This window comes from Cyanistes caeruleus, chromosome 32 (assembly GCF_971803275.1).
Source record: "Cyanistes caeruleus chromosome 32, bCyaCae1.hap1.1, whole genome shotgun sequence".
In the NCBI taxonomy this organism is placed as follows: domain Eukaryota; kingdom Metazoa; phylum Chordata; class Aves; order Passeriformes; family Paridae; genus Cyanistes; species Cyanistes caeruleus.
This window is the reverse complement of record NC_141733.1, coordinates 2654600-2669851: the sequence shown is the minus strand read 5'-3', so window position 1 is coordinate 2669851 and position 15252 is coordinate 2654600. Positions and strand designations below refer to the sequence as shown.

The window sequence follows — 15252 nt, the reverse complement described above, 5'->3', positions numbered from 1 at the left end:
CAACAGCTCCTGCCACAGCCCACACCCATGGGACACGCTCTGACCTGAGCCGGGATTTGGGATCGGCCCTCCTGGACAGATCCACCCACGCCCAGCCCTGGTGGCAGCTCTGCACTTACACAACCCAGGGAAAAGCTTGGGCAGCTTCCTGGGGATCCCACCTGGACCATGGGAGGGGATCCAGGGCTTGGCAGGACTGAATTCCAACACAAACTGTCCAAGTGTCCCCCAGGAACAGGAATTCACACCTTGCTGGAAGCTCCTCAGCCCACCTTGAGTGGAGGAAGGAACAACCCAGGGCCTTGTATTTGGCTTTATAAAACAGGCCTCGAGTGACTCCAGCCCCTGCTCTGGATAAAATCCCAGTCCACAACTGGGAATTGGACTGCTCACCCTATTCCTCGCTCCATCCTGGAAGGGGCAGCATTCCCACTTCTCCTTCCCAAAGAGGCTAAACTATTCCAACCAGGAAAAAGCCCCCGAATTCTCCACTCAGGCAAAGAAGCCCCCAGCTGCTCCCTGTGCTCCAGCTGCTCATGGAAAAGGCAGGGTCAGCACAGACATGGTGCTCCCGAGTCCCCCAGAATCCTGCTGCCCCATCCCAAGGCCAGGCTGCCTGGGGCTTGGAACAGCCTGGGCTATGGAAGGGAATGGGATGGGCCTTAGAGCCTTGGGTCCTTTCCCACCCAAACCATCCTGGGATTCTGGGACCAACCCAGGTGTTGCAGAAGGAGGCACTGACAGAGATGCCCTTCCCTGCCAGCTTAAACCCAGAATTCCAGCTGCAGCACAAATGGGATGAATCCCAGTGGGTTTTGTGGACGTTGGGCCCCTTTAACAGTTCCTTTGTGCCAATTACTGTGCATTTTACTCTGAACTGGGAGGTTTTTACCAACCATCCCAACCATGCCAGGAATGGGGTGGGGATGTTTTGACAGGGAGTCCTGGATCATGTCCAGATCCCACCCAGCTCCCTCCTCTCGGCTCTCCCTGCTCAGTGCTCAGCACTGAGTGTCAAGAGACTGGAATTTGAGAGAAAACAGACTCAGAGAGCAAATACTGCCCAGAGCAGGGGGAAATCCAGGGGTATCAGGCCCAGGATCACACACACGGATCCCTATGTGTGGGAATGGAACATCTGGGGCTAAACCTGCATCTGTAAAACACACCTGGGGGGGCATCTCTGAATCCCACCCGTGTGGAAGCATCCCTGAAAATCCGGGTGCACAACCGTGTCCTCAGCAAGTATCCTCGTTTTCCCTCAGCTGCTGCTGCACCTGGCTGGGAAAGGCTGGGAGGCTCCTCCCGGCCCCGGGGCAGCTTTGGGAGCCGCTGTGGGCGCGTCCCTGGCCCCTGCCAAGCTGCGATCCCTCTGATCCTCCCGCGTCCCTGCCCTGGGCTGGGAACGCTGCGGCTCCGGCTCCAGCCCACTTTCCCTGGGTTTTGCACAGGAGGCAAATCTCGGTTGTGCAAAGCTTCCACATCAGCACATTGGCAGAGCGGAGCCTTCCCGGCCATCCCGGCACAGAAATGCCAAGGCCAGGAAAGGGGGTCTCCTGAAGCCTGTGGAAGTGCCCAACTCCTGCTCCAGCCTTCCCGAGGTCCTTTCTGTGGCACTGCTGGGCTTGGACTGGCTGATCTGGAGGGTGTCTTCCAACCTTGGTGATTCTGTGATTCCACGATCTCCCAGCCCTTCCATCTGACCCAGCCACCTTCAGTCCCCCTGGAACCACGGTTCAGATGCCCAGGGAAAGCAGGTCCTGTCATGAGGAAAGCAGGACCTTTCCGTGTTCCGTCACCAACCAAGCCTGGATTTCTGTGACAGGCCACCACAGAGAGAGGCTGGGATGGGCCACTCTCTGAGATCACCCTCCAAGGGATCCCATGGCTCCTCTGGGCTTCCCAGAGCCTTGTGGACCCTGAGGATGCTCCTGCACATCTCCTGATCCCTCAGGGATCAGCAGATCCAGTGCCCCCCTCCCTGCACCTAAAATCAGAATCCAAAGGAGCCAAGTTCTGCATCAACCAACTGGGGCCATCCTCGGGGTATTTCCCAGGGAACAAGGGAAGAATCATGGATTCCCAGAAGGGGTTGGACTAGGAGGGACCTGGAAGCTTCCAGGGCTGTCTGGAACTTCTGTGTGCCCTGTCCCATCCTCTGCTCCTATGTCCACACCCCCCACTGGATCAGAGGATTTATGGGCATTTCCACTCTCACTGAAACATTCCTTCACCTTCCAACTCTCTAAATCCTTAAAAATCCTTACAACTCTTCCCTTGGAGCCTGAGGGGGAACCAGCCCAGCTCCACCATGGAGTCCAGGTCCTGCAGCTCCTTACAAAGCCTTTCCTGGCTGAGCCTGTCCCGTGTGAGTCAGCTCCACACAACGCCCGAGTCAGCACTTCCCACAAACCAGCTGGAGCTGGGCCTGGAAAAACGCGGCCACATCCCCACGGAGGGGACCCGCCGGGACCTGCCAGGCTGGCACAGAGCTCCAGGAATGTGCTGGTGACAGCAGCCAGGAGAAACACGGAGCAGGAGAGAACAGGGAGCAGCTCTGCCTCCCCCCCAGGCACAGGACCCTGTTTGGGACACGCTGGAGTCTCCTGGGAAACACAGACCCAGCACAGGCCTGGCCTTCCCTTCTCCCACAGCCCAGGGAAAGCTCTTTGACCACGGGAATCCCCCCAGGTCAGATGTTCACTGAGGTTATCCAGGCCAGGTGACATCCCAGCCCCAGCACCCACAGCACGACTCTCAGAAGGGAGCTCAGGAGGGCACGGCCAACAGGAGCCCCACGAATTTCATTCCCAAGCCTCATCCAGGGTGAGCCAAGCTCAGGTGAAATTCCTGTGTCCAGCCTCGATCTTCAGGAGAATGGAGCTCATGAACACAAGGCCCAGGAGGTACTGCTGGAATACTTGATTCCTAAACCTCATCCACACTCAAAGCTCAGGAGATACTCCAAGAATGTCTAAATTGATTCCCAATTCTCATCCAGTCACCTTCCTTTACTCCCTCCCTCCTCTCCCAGCAGCTCCCAGGCCCACAAATCCCGTGGGATCCCTGTTCCTTCTCACTGAGCCTTCCAGATGGCACCTTTGACACTCAGACCTTCCCTTCACATTCCTGTGCTCCCAGGTGCAGCCCCTCTGCTCTCTCCTGGCTTTTCTGTAGAAACCTCGACACCTTTCCCACCTGTCCTGAGCTGTCCTGGAAGAAGCTAAACCAGAAGTCCCCCAGGTGGGATGAAGCTAAGTGGAAAAGCAGCCTGCCCTGGTCCCAGGTCCTCTTTTGCCTGGATCCAAGGGCTGTCAACAGTTGGGATCCACAATGGGATTTGGGGCAAACCAAAGGCAGCTCTCAGAGATTCATCCTGTGCGGATTCTGAGGAAAGGACTGAGCCCCACCTGTGTCAGCAATGGGGCAGGTATGGAGGTAAAGCCCCACCTGACAAATGTGCTGCAGATCTTGCTTCAGGGGCTGGGGGACAGGAAATCCTTCGGGATCTGCCCCTGTTATCCACCAGGAGCTGGCACTGGTCGGGCTGGGAATGTCCAGCAATCACTGCTGCAAATCATTCCCAGGAGATCGACGAGCCCTGGATGGAAGCCACCACGCATTCCAGAGGAGCCCTCACAACTTCCAAATTCCCTTGTGTCCATGCACTGGCTGCCCTTGGAGACACCTACAGAGGATGTTCCTGCCCAAGGGAATGGATCTTCTCCAGGTGGACATGAAGCCAGAGCAGCTCCCCGGGGCCTCTGGGGGAGATATTCCATATTTGCATACATTTATTAGAGATTTGGGAGAAATCCTTCATAGAAGGGTTGTTCAGCCCTAAAAGGCTGCCCCAGGGAAGGGGCAGAGACCCTGTCCTGGATAGTGTCCAAGAAATGTGTAGATGTGGCAAGGTCACCAGGTCAGGGGTGACCTTGGTCATGCTGGGTTGGACTTGATTATCTGTGAGGGCTTTTCCAGCCTGAACAATTCCATGATTCCTGGCTCAGGCTGTGTCACATGCTCTGAGGGGACACCAAGACTACCTGGATTAGAGGAGTTTTTCCCATAAAACCTTCACCCTCCTGCATGTTTTCCTCACACAGGGAATGGGAATTCTGCCCAAAATGCCAGCAAGGATCTCTTCCCTCACAGCAGTCCCTTCACTGACCTTTTCCCAGCACCGTCTCATAGAGATGTATGGAATGGTTTAGGTGGGAAGGGACATTAAAACCCATCCAGTGCCTGCCATGGGCAGGGACACCTCCCACTATCCCAGGCTGCTGCAAGCCCCATCCAGCCTGGCCTTGGACACTTCCAGGTGTGGGGCAGCCACAGCTCCTCTGGGAAATCCATTCCAGGGCCTCCCCACCCTCACAGCCAGGAATTCCTTCCCAATATCCCATCTATCCCTGCCCTCTGGCAGTGGGAAACCATTCCCCCTTGTCCTGGAACTCCAGCCCATTTTCCAAAGTTCCTCTCCAGCTCTCATGGAGTCCTTTTAGGCACTGGAAGGGGCTCCAAGGTGTCCCTGGATCCTTCTCCTCTCCAGGTGAACACCCTCAGCTCTCCCAGCCTGGCTCCAGAGGGGCTCCAGCCTTTGAATCCAAGCTGAGAGTGCCTGGAGCAGGGGTGTCCAGCAGGGATGTTCCCAGAGTTAATGGAGATGTGGAGACAGAGCTGAGCCATCCCAGGGCTGGCAGGTTTGGGAGCCTCCCTGCTCCCTCCATTTGATCCATGGAGGATCCCAGGGAGCTGCTTTGATGTGTCAGCCTGGCAGCAGAGCCTGTTCCAGCACGACTGCTCCCAGATTCCTGCGGGAACAAAACTGCACCTCAGCAGCTTCCAGAGGCTGAGACTGACTCTGGGGCATAGCAGGGACACCAAGTGATGCAGAGGGACCCCCTCATCATCAGCTCTCTGGTCCTTCCCAGGAATTGTAACTCAGCAATCCAGCAAAATGGGATTGTTCTATTGTTTTATTATTTTATTGTTTTATTGATTGGGGTTTTTTTATTCTGATTGTTTTATTCTGGGATCCTGGTGCATCCTATCCCACAGGGATGCCACCTCCACAGGCCCGGGTCTAATCCCTGATCCACCACATGACAGGAGTTGAATCAATTATCCAATGTGTGTCCTGCCATGGAAACATGGATCAGATCCTTCCTCAGCTTCTCTGCTCCACAGCAGGGTCCCCACACGAGTTTAGGCAGCTCTGGCCTTGGAATTCTCATTCCCAATGAAACCGGCTCTGTCGCTCTGAGGAGGATCCAAGGACGGAGCAGGGTTTGTAAACATCAGGATGAAATTCCAGGGGGCTGATAAGAAGCATTTTATGATCCTGATTGAACTGGGGTTGCCAGGTCAGAAGAGATAAGGTCTGAGAGCATTTTATATTCCCTGGAAGCAGATGGGAAGCAGATCCCCATCCTGGATCACGACTCCAGGCCCTTCCAATGGACCCAGCTCCATGGGAACAAGGATGATCCAAATTAACTCATTCCAAGGAACTTGAGCCTGAGCTAAGAAATGGTGGCAAAGATAATGTCCATAATTATCCAAGGGACTTCTGTGTCAAGGAAGAAAACAAAAATGTGTCTCACTTTGTTCCATAAGTGAATAAAATGGGAAACTGGAGGAGTTGAAATGAAATCCCAGAGAGGGATTGAGGAGCTCAGTGAGAGGTGTCCACGATGTGCCAGCTTCTCCTCCAGGACCAGGGAGGATAAAGCCTTGGAAACACCAAGGAACCCTTCCCACTGGAAATGAAACCCAAGGGCCCATGGCCAAGGCACTTCCAACTCCAGAACTGACAGACCAAGGAAGGGAACAGTCAAATTCTCCTTGTTTGTAATCCAATGGAGTAGGACCATGTCAGGGAATACTGGAATGGTTTGGGTGGGAAGGGACCTTAAAATCCATCCCATTCCACCCCCTGCCATGGGGAGGGACACTTTCCACTATCCCAGGCTGCTTCCAGCCCCATCCAACCTGGCCTTGGGCACTGCCAGGGATGGGGCAGCCACAGCTGCTCTGGACAAATGACCCCAGCCTCACCCTTGGATTTGTGGTTGGCTTTCCCACCAAGATCCCACCAGGGCTCTGCTCCCTCTCCAGTTCACCTCCCCAGTCCAACCTTTGCCCCAGAACTGGTGACACTGGGAGGGAAAAGCCAAACTCCCAAAGTGTGTCTGGGTTGGGACTGCTCTTTTCCCAGCTCTCCAGAATCAGATTCCCAGATTTCCACAGGTTGCCACCTCTCCCTTTTCTCCTGTAATTCCAAAGTGACAGGAGGAGCAAGAAGGAACCTGCCCTGAGCTGAGCCAAGGGAATCCAAACCTCTGCCCTGGGACCTGCAGAGACAAGTTCCTGGCCTAGGAAGCTGCTGACAACTCCCAGCTCCCAAAGGGTGTCCCTCCACTCCTGGGCTGCTTGGATTAAACTGGAAGTTGAACTAATCCATTTTTTGCCATATCCTCAGGTAGAAATCATGGAATGGACTAGGTGGGAAGAGACATCAAAGCCCACCCAGTCCCAACCCTAAAATCCATCCCACCCCATCCCACCCCTGCCATGGGCAGGGACACCTCCCAGTATCCCAGGCTGCTCCAAGCCCTGTCCAGCCTGGCCTTGGACACTTCCAGGGATGGGGCAGCCATGATTTAACATTGACAGAATTATCCTTCGTTTTCCCAGCCAGGAATTCCCAGGCGTGGGAGCTGCCCATCCCTCAGCATCAAAGCCAAACAGCTGAACAAACTCTTCAAGAAAGCCTTTTATTGATATGATCCACCTCTGGTTTGGAGATTCCCTTTAAGGAAATGCAATTCCATTTGCTAAAGTCCAACCCAATTCTAGGAAGGGGGAACTCGCAGAAGCTTCTGAATGTGGTAAATTTGGGAAGTAGAGAATGAAAATCTGGATGAGCTCTGGGAAAGGGGCTGCTGCTGGGGGGAATCATCCCTTCCAGGGGTGGGGGTGGGGGAATGGGAAGGAATCACAGCTGAGTTCAGGAGTCTGAAGAATTCCTTCTGCTCCGAGGGCTCAGAAAAAACAGCCATGGAAATGGCACAATGAGCACAGAATCATGGAATGGCTTGGGTTGGAACAGCCCTCTGAGATCACGGAGTCCAACCATCCCCCAGCATGGCCACGACCATCCCTGACCATGTCCCTGTGCCACATCCACACAGCTGTGAAATCCCCCCAGGGCTGGGGACTCCCTCTCCAGCTGTGTCAGGAAGCTCCTGATAGGGAAGGGAGCAGCCCCAGGACATTTGGTGCTCTCAGGTTGTTTCCTCTGGCCACTCTCCAGTTCCTGCCTAGGCCCTAGAGTTCCACACTCCATTTTTCCCTGGGAATGTGTCCTTTGTATTCACCCAGCCCAGGAATCTGGGAGACAGCAAAGTGTCCCTTAGGGGAAGTGACATTGACTGTCACAGGAGTGACAGTAAAGAGAAATCCAAAATAAAAATAAAAAAGGCTCTCATTGACTCCAACCCAATCCTGCTTCCTTCAAAGGCTGGAAGCACCTGCAGAACCACCTGGAAAGTGGAAGCTCCAATGTCTGAATTTTGATGCTTCAGCTCCCCTGCCTCAATTCTTCCCTGCAAGGAAGGGGAGAGTGACCTCCCACAGCAGAGGGGAGGCTTAATGAGTCCCAGCACTTGGCAGGGGGACTAATTAATCCCTGCAGGGATTCTTGGGAACAGGGGGCAGCTCTGAGCCCAGGCTCCAGCTCAGCTCCTCAGGTCTTCCATCCCAAAAATGCTGCGCAATCACACAGGCAAGATTCCTTATCAGGGAATCAAACCCATTTTGCGGATGGAAAAACTGAGGCAAACTGGAGGCCAGGAACAATCCCAAAGCTCAGGAGCTTCCTGAAGTACAGCCAGATGCTCCAGGGGAGCTCTGCACACTCAGACAAGTTCCAGCTCCCTCAGCAGCAGCAACCACCCCTGGCAGGCCCATCCTGGGATCAGGGACATCCCTCTCCTGCCCTACTCCAGGTATCCTGAATCCTACCAGGGTGACCAAGCCCAGGGGTCCCTCAAGGAAACAAAGTCAGGTTACCCAGAGCAGCTGGGGCTGCCCCATCCCTGCAAAGTGTCCAGGGCCGGGCTGGATGGGGCTTGGAGCAGCCTGGGATAGTGGGAGCTGTCCCTGCTCATGGCAGGGATGGGATGGGAAAATATTCGGAGTCCCCACCTAAACCATTCCCTGACTCCAGGATCTTCATCTCCCCATGACCATTTCTTCTCCATGAGGAATAACTGCAGAGCTTTGCCGCTGTCCCAGAAGCAGATGTGGGTTTAACCCCCAGCTGGAATTTCCCTCTGTCCCACCCTCAGGAAAACTGGGAACACATTTTACCCATATGGGAAATGCAGTGTGTTAAAATTGTCCAGATCCTTATTGCAGCTGGGATCCATGGGATCTCCTCCAGGCTCTCCCATCGCTGTATCCCAGAGCTGTTCCCACCTCTCCAGTCCCAACACCTTCCTGGACAGCAGGAGCACAGAGCTGAAAGGAAAATGAAAGTGATCTTTCCTCCTCTTTGCTGAAGGACTGACTCCATCTTGAGCTCTGCAGTATCCTGGGATCACAGAACCACAGAATTGTTCAGCTTGGAAAAGCCCTCAGAGATTATTAAGTCCAACCATCATCACAGCACTGCCTTGGTCATCCCTGACCATGTCTCCAAGTGCCACATCCACTCTTTTCTTGGACATTCCCAGCAATGGGGACTCTCCCACTTCCCCAGGCAGCACCTTCCAGTGCTTTACAACCATGTAAACCATTCCATGATGGAATTTTGTCAATATCCAATCCAAACTTCCCCTGGTGAAACTTGAGGCCGTTTTTACCTTGTTCCCTGGTAGCATATCCCAAATCCCCCTCCCTGCACTCCACTGTGCTGTCAGGGAATCTGGGAGAGGGAGAGGGTCCCCCTAAACCTCCTTTTCTCCAGGCTGAGCACAGGGACTTGCTTAGACCATTCTGAGATGCATTTGTGGCAAAAAACCAAAGGATTTGGTTGTGCCAAAGCCAATCAGGGGGAATTCTGGAGCTGGGCCATTCCAGAGCCATTATCAGCAATTCCAAAGTCCATGAGAGAGTTCCAAGTTCTCTCATTCCTTTGGAATGAGAGATAAGGAGCCATCAGGCAGTTACAGACACACTAGGCATGGACAGCATAAAAAAGCTGGAAAAATAGGAACTATCAACTCCAACCCACACTCCTCCCTCAAGCAGCAGCCCAGGAAGATTCCCCAGGCACATCCTGGGAGGATTCCCAGGAAATAAGGAACATGAACCAAGGGTCTCTCTGAAGGAAAAGATCCTACCAGTCAGGTGCAGGGACAATTTGGGATGCACCTTCCTAACAACTCTTCCTAGAATTTTTCACAGGGAACACAAAAATCCTCAAAAGAGGAAGAAAGGCAGAAATTCTTTCCCCCTTTACCTGGGAGCAGGGACGGGGCCGGGCTTAGTTCAGAACCATTTCAAAGGAGAAAGAAAACAGCACCAAATATTGACACAAGGCAAGGGAAACATTCCAGGAGGGAAGGGTGTGGAATGCATGATCCTCCAGTGCCCCCAGCAGCTGGGAAAGAGCAGCTGAGCAGGAGGAAAGGGAGGAAAACACGGGATGGGTGACACCCCTGGAGTCGGCAGAGCTTCCCCAGAGCTCCTGGAATGGTAAGGAGCTGCTCAGTTCCCAAAGGGATTCACGTGCTCAAGGAGCTGAAGTATCCCTGTGGAAGTTGCATTTATGGGAAAGGCCTCAAAGTTTTCCTGCAACCCTGCTCAGCATCCTGAAACACCCAGAATCATGGAATGGTTTGGGTGGAAAGGGACCTTAAAATCTATGACACCCCATCCCATCCCTGCCATGGGCAGGGACACCTCCCACTATCCCAGGCTGCTCCAAGCCCTGTCCAACCTGGCCTTGGACACTTCCAGGGATGGGGCAGACACAGCTGCTCTGGGAAATCCATTCCAGGGCCTGCCCACCCTCACAGCCAGGAATTCCTTCTCAATATCCCATCCATCCCTGCCCTCTGGCACTGGGGAGCCATTCCCTGTGTCCTGTCCCTCCATCCTTCCCCCAAACCCCGCTCCAGCTCCCCTGGAGCCCCTTTAGGCACCAGAAGGGGCTCCAAGGTTTTCCTTCCTCAGACTGATCCACACATTTGTTTTTCCCCCTACACTCTCCCCGTGGGAGGAAACAAGGAATTCCCGGTAAGGACAGAGATGAATCCATCCAGGTTTTCCCATGTCCCTGTTCCAGGCAGCAACAGCGACACACGAGCACCACCTCCTGGAGGTGACACCTCCTCTCCCTCTGGAATGGAGCTGACCTAGAATAAGGCTGGGGACACCCCTGGGCTCCCCTTGCTCCCACTGGAGCAAGGAAAAGTGGAAGTACGTCAGAATTACCAGCTCGGTTCCCTGGCACCCCTCAGGTGCTGAAAGGAATGGGAATAAAAACAGATTAAAATGGATTAAAAACCCCAACACGCAATTTAGGATAAAATTCTGTGATTTTTATTTCAATCAAATTATTCCCAAAAGCACCCACTGTTCAGGATGAACCCCTGTCCCAGGAGAGCGTAGCCAGGAGTGCTGGGTCCAGGGAGGGGATTGTCCTGCAGATGCCTCACCTGAGTCCTGGGAGGAGTTTTGGGTGGATTTTGGGAAAAGGTTCCTCATCCAGAGGGTATCAGGCACTGGAACAGCTCCCCAGGGAATAGTGACAGCCCCAAGAAGCCAAAGCTCAGGTGCTGGGATTTTGGGATCAGTGGGATTTTTGGGTTGTCCTGGGCCAAGAGTTGTAGCTGACGATTCTTGGAGGTCTCTTCCAACTAAGGGTACTCCATGACTCTGTGATCCTTGTGGGTCCCTTTCAACTCTGATTATTCCATAATTCTGGAGGTCAGGGAGTGCTTGGACAACACCCTCAGGCACTGGGTGGGATTTTGGGATGTCCTATGCGGGGCCAGGGGTTGGACTCAATGATCCAGGTGGGTCCCTTCCAACTCCAGATGTTCCATGACTCTGTGATAGGTCCCTTTCAGCTCTGGATATTCTACGATTCTGGAGGTCTGGGAATGTCTGGACAACTTGGGCATCAGGATTTTGGGATTAGTGGGGGTTTTTTGGGATATCCTGTGCAGGGCCAGGGGCTGGACTCGAGGATCCTTGTGAAGCCACTTCAATCAGGACATTCTATATTTCCTTGGGCATATTCCCTGTTATTCCAGGGAATATTCTTGATACACATGAAAAGCACATGTAGGAACTTGGATTCCAGGAGCACTTCCTTGAACAACCTCACACCCCACAAAGCCAGTTAAAACTGTCCCAAAAGATCAGTCACAGACATTCCTTGCCTTGAATTTCCGTGGGAAGTCAAGGCTTGGTCCTAACAGAGATTTAGGAATTCCCAGATCTGCCTCCTTGCCCACGAATCCATGGATGTGCAAGTTCCTCAGTCGGAGCCCTCAGGATGGGCACTGGTGGATTTGAAGAGCAGGAGGCTCCTGTCCCAGCTGGTGCTCCCGAAGCAGCAGACGAGCTCCATGGCACATTCCTGCGTCAGGATGCGGGTGATGCTCTCGGCCATGTTCCCGTTGATCTGCAGGGATCGGAAGTGCTCGAAGTCGTCCCGGCCCAGCCTCCGGAGCCGGCGCGCGGCCGCCCGGTAACACCTCCAGGGCTGCGGCTCCACCAGCAGGAACGTGCACAGGGAGGCCAGCAGGGCCAGGAATTCCAGCAGGCCCCTGTCCCCGTGGTTCAGGTGGATCCACATGGTCACAGACATGCAGAAGCCGATGTCAAAGGAGGAGCGGCCAAAGCGCTCCAGGTAGGAGCTCAGGAACGGCTCCCTGGCCCCGGAATCCATGAAGTCCAGGTTGGCAAAGGAGATGGAAGCAGGGAAGGGGCTGCTCTGCTGGGCCTTCTGGATCAGCTCGGGATCAATGTCACAGCACAGCAGCTTCAGCTCCTTCCTGGCTCCCGCTGGCTCCGGGCTGGAATTGCTGTCCTGGAGCCCCAGGAGGTGCTGGTACAGAGCCACACTCAGCTCCTGTGGGAGGAAAGCAGGGATTCAGGGAGACCTCCCTGGAGCTTCCTCTCCATGGGTGTCCAAAGGAAAATCTGACCAAGATCAGCAGAAGACCTGTCCTGGGAGCTCTGAGCACCTGGAGTGGAGCCTGGATCCCCAACACCAAGGGCCTGCTCCAAAAACCAGGGAATCATGGAATGATCTTGGCTGGAAGAGCTCAGCTCATCCCACCCCTGCCACTTTCCACCAGACCAGGTGGCTCCAAGACCCCAGAATTCCAGGTCCCCAGCCTGGAATCTCTTTCCACAGTGGATACTGATGGAAAGTGAATGAATCCTTAATTAAAGGAGATTCCATGGAGCTCCTGGAGCCGCAGGCACAGGACAGGCTGGGAATGTCCTGTGGTGGTGACAGTTGCCTGCCACTGACCTGCTCCACAGGCTCACCTGGAATGGGATCTGGAATTGTCCTTTAGGTGATGCTTCAGGGGGAATTCCAAACCCTGGGAACAGCAGGACTGTCCCAGTCAGGGTGGGTTTCAGGTGAGATCAATAATTCACCTGTGCTGGGCCAGGTGAGGCCACACCTGGATCCAGGGCAGGCCTCTGAGGGACTGGAATGTGTCTGGAACTGGAAATGGAGCTGGGAAAGGAGTGGAGCACCAGTCGGAGCTGGGAAATCCCTGAGAGAGCTGGGAGTCTCATGTGGGACCTCCTCGCTCTCCAACCTGGACAGAAGGTGGAGCTGGGAGACATTGGGATCTGCTTCCAGGAACAGAATGAGAGGAACCAATTCCAGAAGTTTAGGTTCGATTTTAGGGAAAATTCTTCATGGAGAGGAAATGGCTGTCTAGGACAGAGGGGGGTGCACACTCCCGGAGGGATTTAACAGACCCAGGACAGTGTTTCTTCCCAGTATTTCTGTCTCTGCTCCCAGCGTGCCAGGGGAGCGACTGTCCCATCGTTCCCAGCCCTCCCTCCAACACCCTCAGCACTGCCTGCCCCAGTCCTCCCCAGCTCTCCCAGTGCTCCCCCACCGCTCCCATCTGCCTCCCTCGGCTCCTCCATCCCCCCCAGACCCCTGCCTTTCCCAGTATTCCCAGTTTCTCCCTCTACTACCCTCTTCCTTCGTTCCCCACCAGAGTTCCCAGCCTGCACCACCCCAGAGCAGCGTTTCATCCAGAGCCTTTTCCATGGGCTGGATTGTTCCCCAGTGCCCCCCAGTCTGTCCCAGTGCCCCCAGTACCAGGGGACAGCCGATCTGCCCCAGCGTGTCCAGTGTCCTTCACCAGTGCCTCCCAGTATTCCCCACTACCCCTCACTGCTGTCCTCTAGCCTGTACCAACGTCCCCGGGTACCCCACACCACGGCTTCCCAGTCTGCCCCAGTGTCCCCAGTACCCCAAACCGGTGCATTACCAGTTTCCCCCACCCCGTTCCCCCCAGGCGCCCCAAACCCGCCCGCGTGCCGCCCCCTCACCCCAGAATTGCAGCCCACATCGAGCCCGAGAAGCGGGCGGGTGGCCGCGGGGAAGAGGCTGCACAGGAGCCCTTGGGGCAGGAGGCTGACGCGCCCCTCGGGCGGGTGGAACCGGGAATAATTCGGGAAGTTCCCGTAGGGAGCCGCGCCGGGCTCGGGGCCGCGGCTCCCCCGGCTCATGGGCGCCGCCATTTTCCCGCTGTTCCCACACGCCGGGCGGAAACCGCAACTGAAGAGAAACGTTCCGAGGCAGAAATATTCCGAGGAGGACGACGCGGGGCAGGGATAGCGACAAGGGACAGCGCCACCAGCGCAGCCACAGCCCCTTTGGGGTGAAAAGAAGAGATTTGAGATATTTGGTGTAAAGAACCCTGTCTGGGCCCTGCCAGGCTGCAGAGGGACAGCGCCGACCACTCGTGTCCCCTTTGAACGCTTCCCCCCCGCGTTGCCATGGCGACGCCGCGGCCCCAGCGGGGTCTCAGGCCTTGGCGGCGTTCGGCTGTTTAAATAACATGTACCTGTTACTTAACATAAAAATCATATTTTATCATATAAAACATTCATTTTGTTCAAATAACTAGCATATAAATGCTACTTATATCAACGTTATTGAAAGTATATTTAAATAATAAAAACCGATGTTATAAAATAAATACCATACAAATGTTATACACATGCATAACAAGTAAGTGTTGTTTAAATTACATATAAATACCTGATTGCACTGGGATGCCCAGGACCCCACAGACTGCAGCTGAGAGAGGTTTTAAAGCAGAAGGAAATGAAAGTTCCCGTTCAAGGCGGGTTTAAGAGCAGAGGGAGGCTCAGGGCCCTGGCACAGCTTTAGGGTCAGGCTGGCACAGGATTTCTTTCGTTGCTGCTTTCAACCCCAGCGTGAGGAGCAGAGGGCGCCTGGAGCTCACGAATGCAGGTGAAAGCCGCCTGCTCCCTGGATCGGCCCTTCTTTATTTTCATGGAATCGCGAAATGGTTTGGGTGGAAAAGGACCTTAAAATCCGTTCCATGCCGTGGGCAGGGACACCTCCCACTATCCCAGGCTGCTCCAAGCCCTGTCCAGCCTGGCCTTGGACACTTCCAGGGATGGGGCAGCCACAGCTGCTCTGGGAAAACCATTCCAGGGCTTCCCCACCCTCACAGCCAGGAATTCCTTCCCAATATCCCGTCCATCCCTGCCCTCTGGCACTGGCTGTTCAGCATCACTTCCCAGCAACCAAATTTCCACATTTTGGGTTTGACTCCTTCCCAAAAACACAGACCTGCTGCATTGGGATTTCTGTCCTGGACAATCATCCCTTCAGAGCTGATGGAGTGAGAAGGGAGTTTACATCTCCCAGTGCAGGTTCTCATTTCGAGTGGTTCAATTGTCCCTGGAGGAATTTTTTTCCTCCATTTACTCTTGGGAAATCTCCGTCTGCTCTCCAGCACTGCAGAAAATTTCCTTGGAGCTGGAGCCCTCTCACAGCTTATCCCTGATTTTTCAATTCACTGATTTTTGAATCCTGTGGTCACATAAACCAAGTGGGAAGGGGAGCAAATCCCTCATTCCAGGAGCCCTTTGGCTTTTCGTTGCTCTGTGGGGGATGCTTTCCTCACCCATAACCAGAGAAGAGGTGACCTGGGCTCCGTTAAACCTTTGGACCATGCCAGGATCTTCTTTATATTTTAAGGGATGAAGCAGCAC

General features: G+C 54.4%; 1 protein-coding gene across 2 annotated transcripts; it reads right to left on the bottom strand.

The window, feature by feature from the left end:
• Nucleotides 1-10531: 10531 nt before the first annotated feature.
• On the bottom strand, nucleotides 10532-15183 carry BCDIN3D (BCDIN3 domain containing RNA methyltransferase). Of its 2 annotated transcripts, XM_023943173.2 has the most exons (3): nucleotides 14267-15183; nucleotides 13552-13876; nucleotides 10532-12094 (listed from the first exon to the last, which is right to left on the bottom strand). In XM_023943173.2, the coding sequence occupies exons 2-3, from the start codon at nucleotides 13741-13743 to the stop codon at nucleotides 11498-11500; spliced, it is 789 nt and encodes a 262-aa protein (XP_023798941.2). In that variant the 5' UTR covers nucleotides 13744-13876; nucleotides 14267-15183; the 3' UTR covers nucleotides 10532-11497. The 2 variants fall into 2 exon arrangements, with proteins under 2 accessions (XP_023798941.2, XP_086726676.1); XM_086870550.1 differs by lacking the exon at nucleotides 14267-15183 and having other exon boundaries at nucleotides 13552-14252.
• Between the last annotated feature and the right edge of the window lie 69 nt (nucleotides 15184-15252).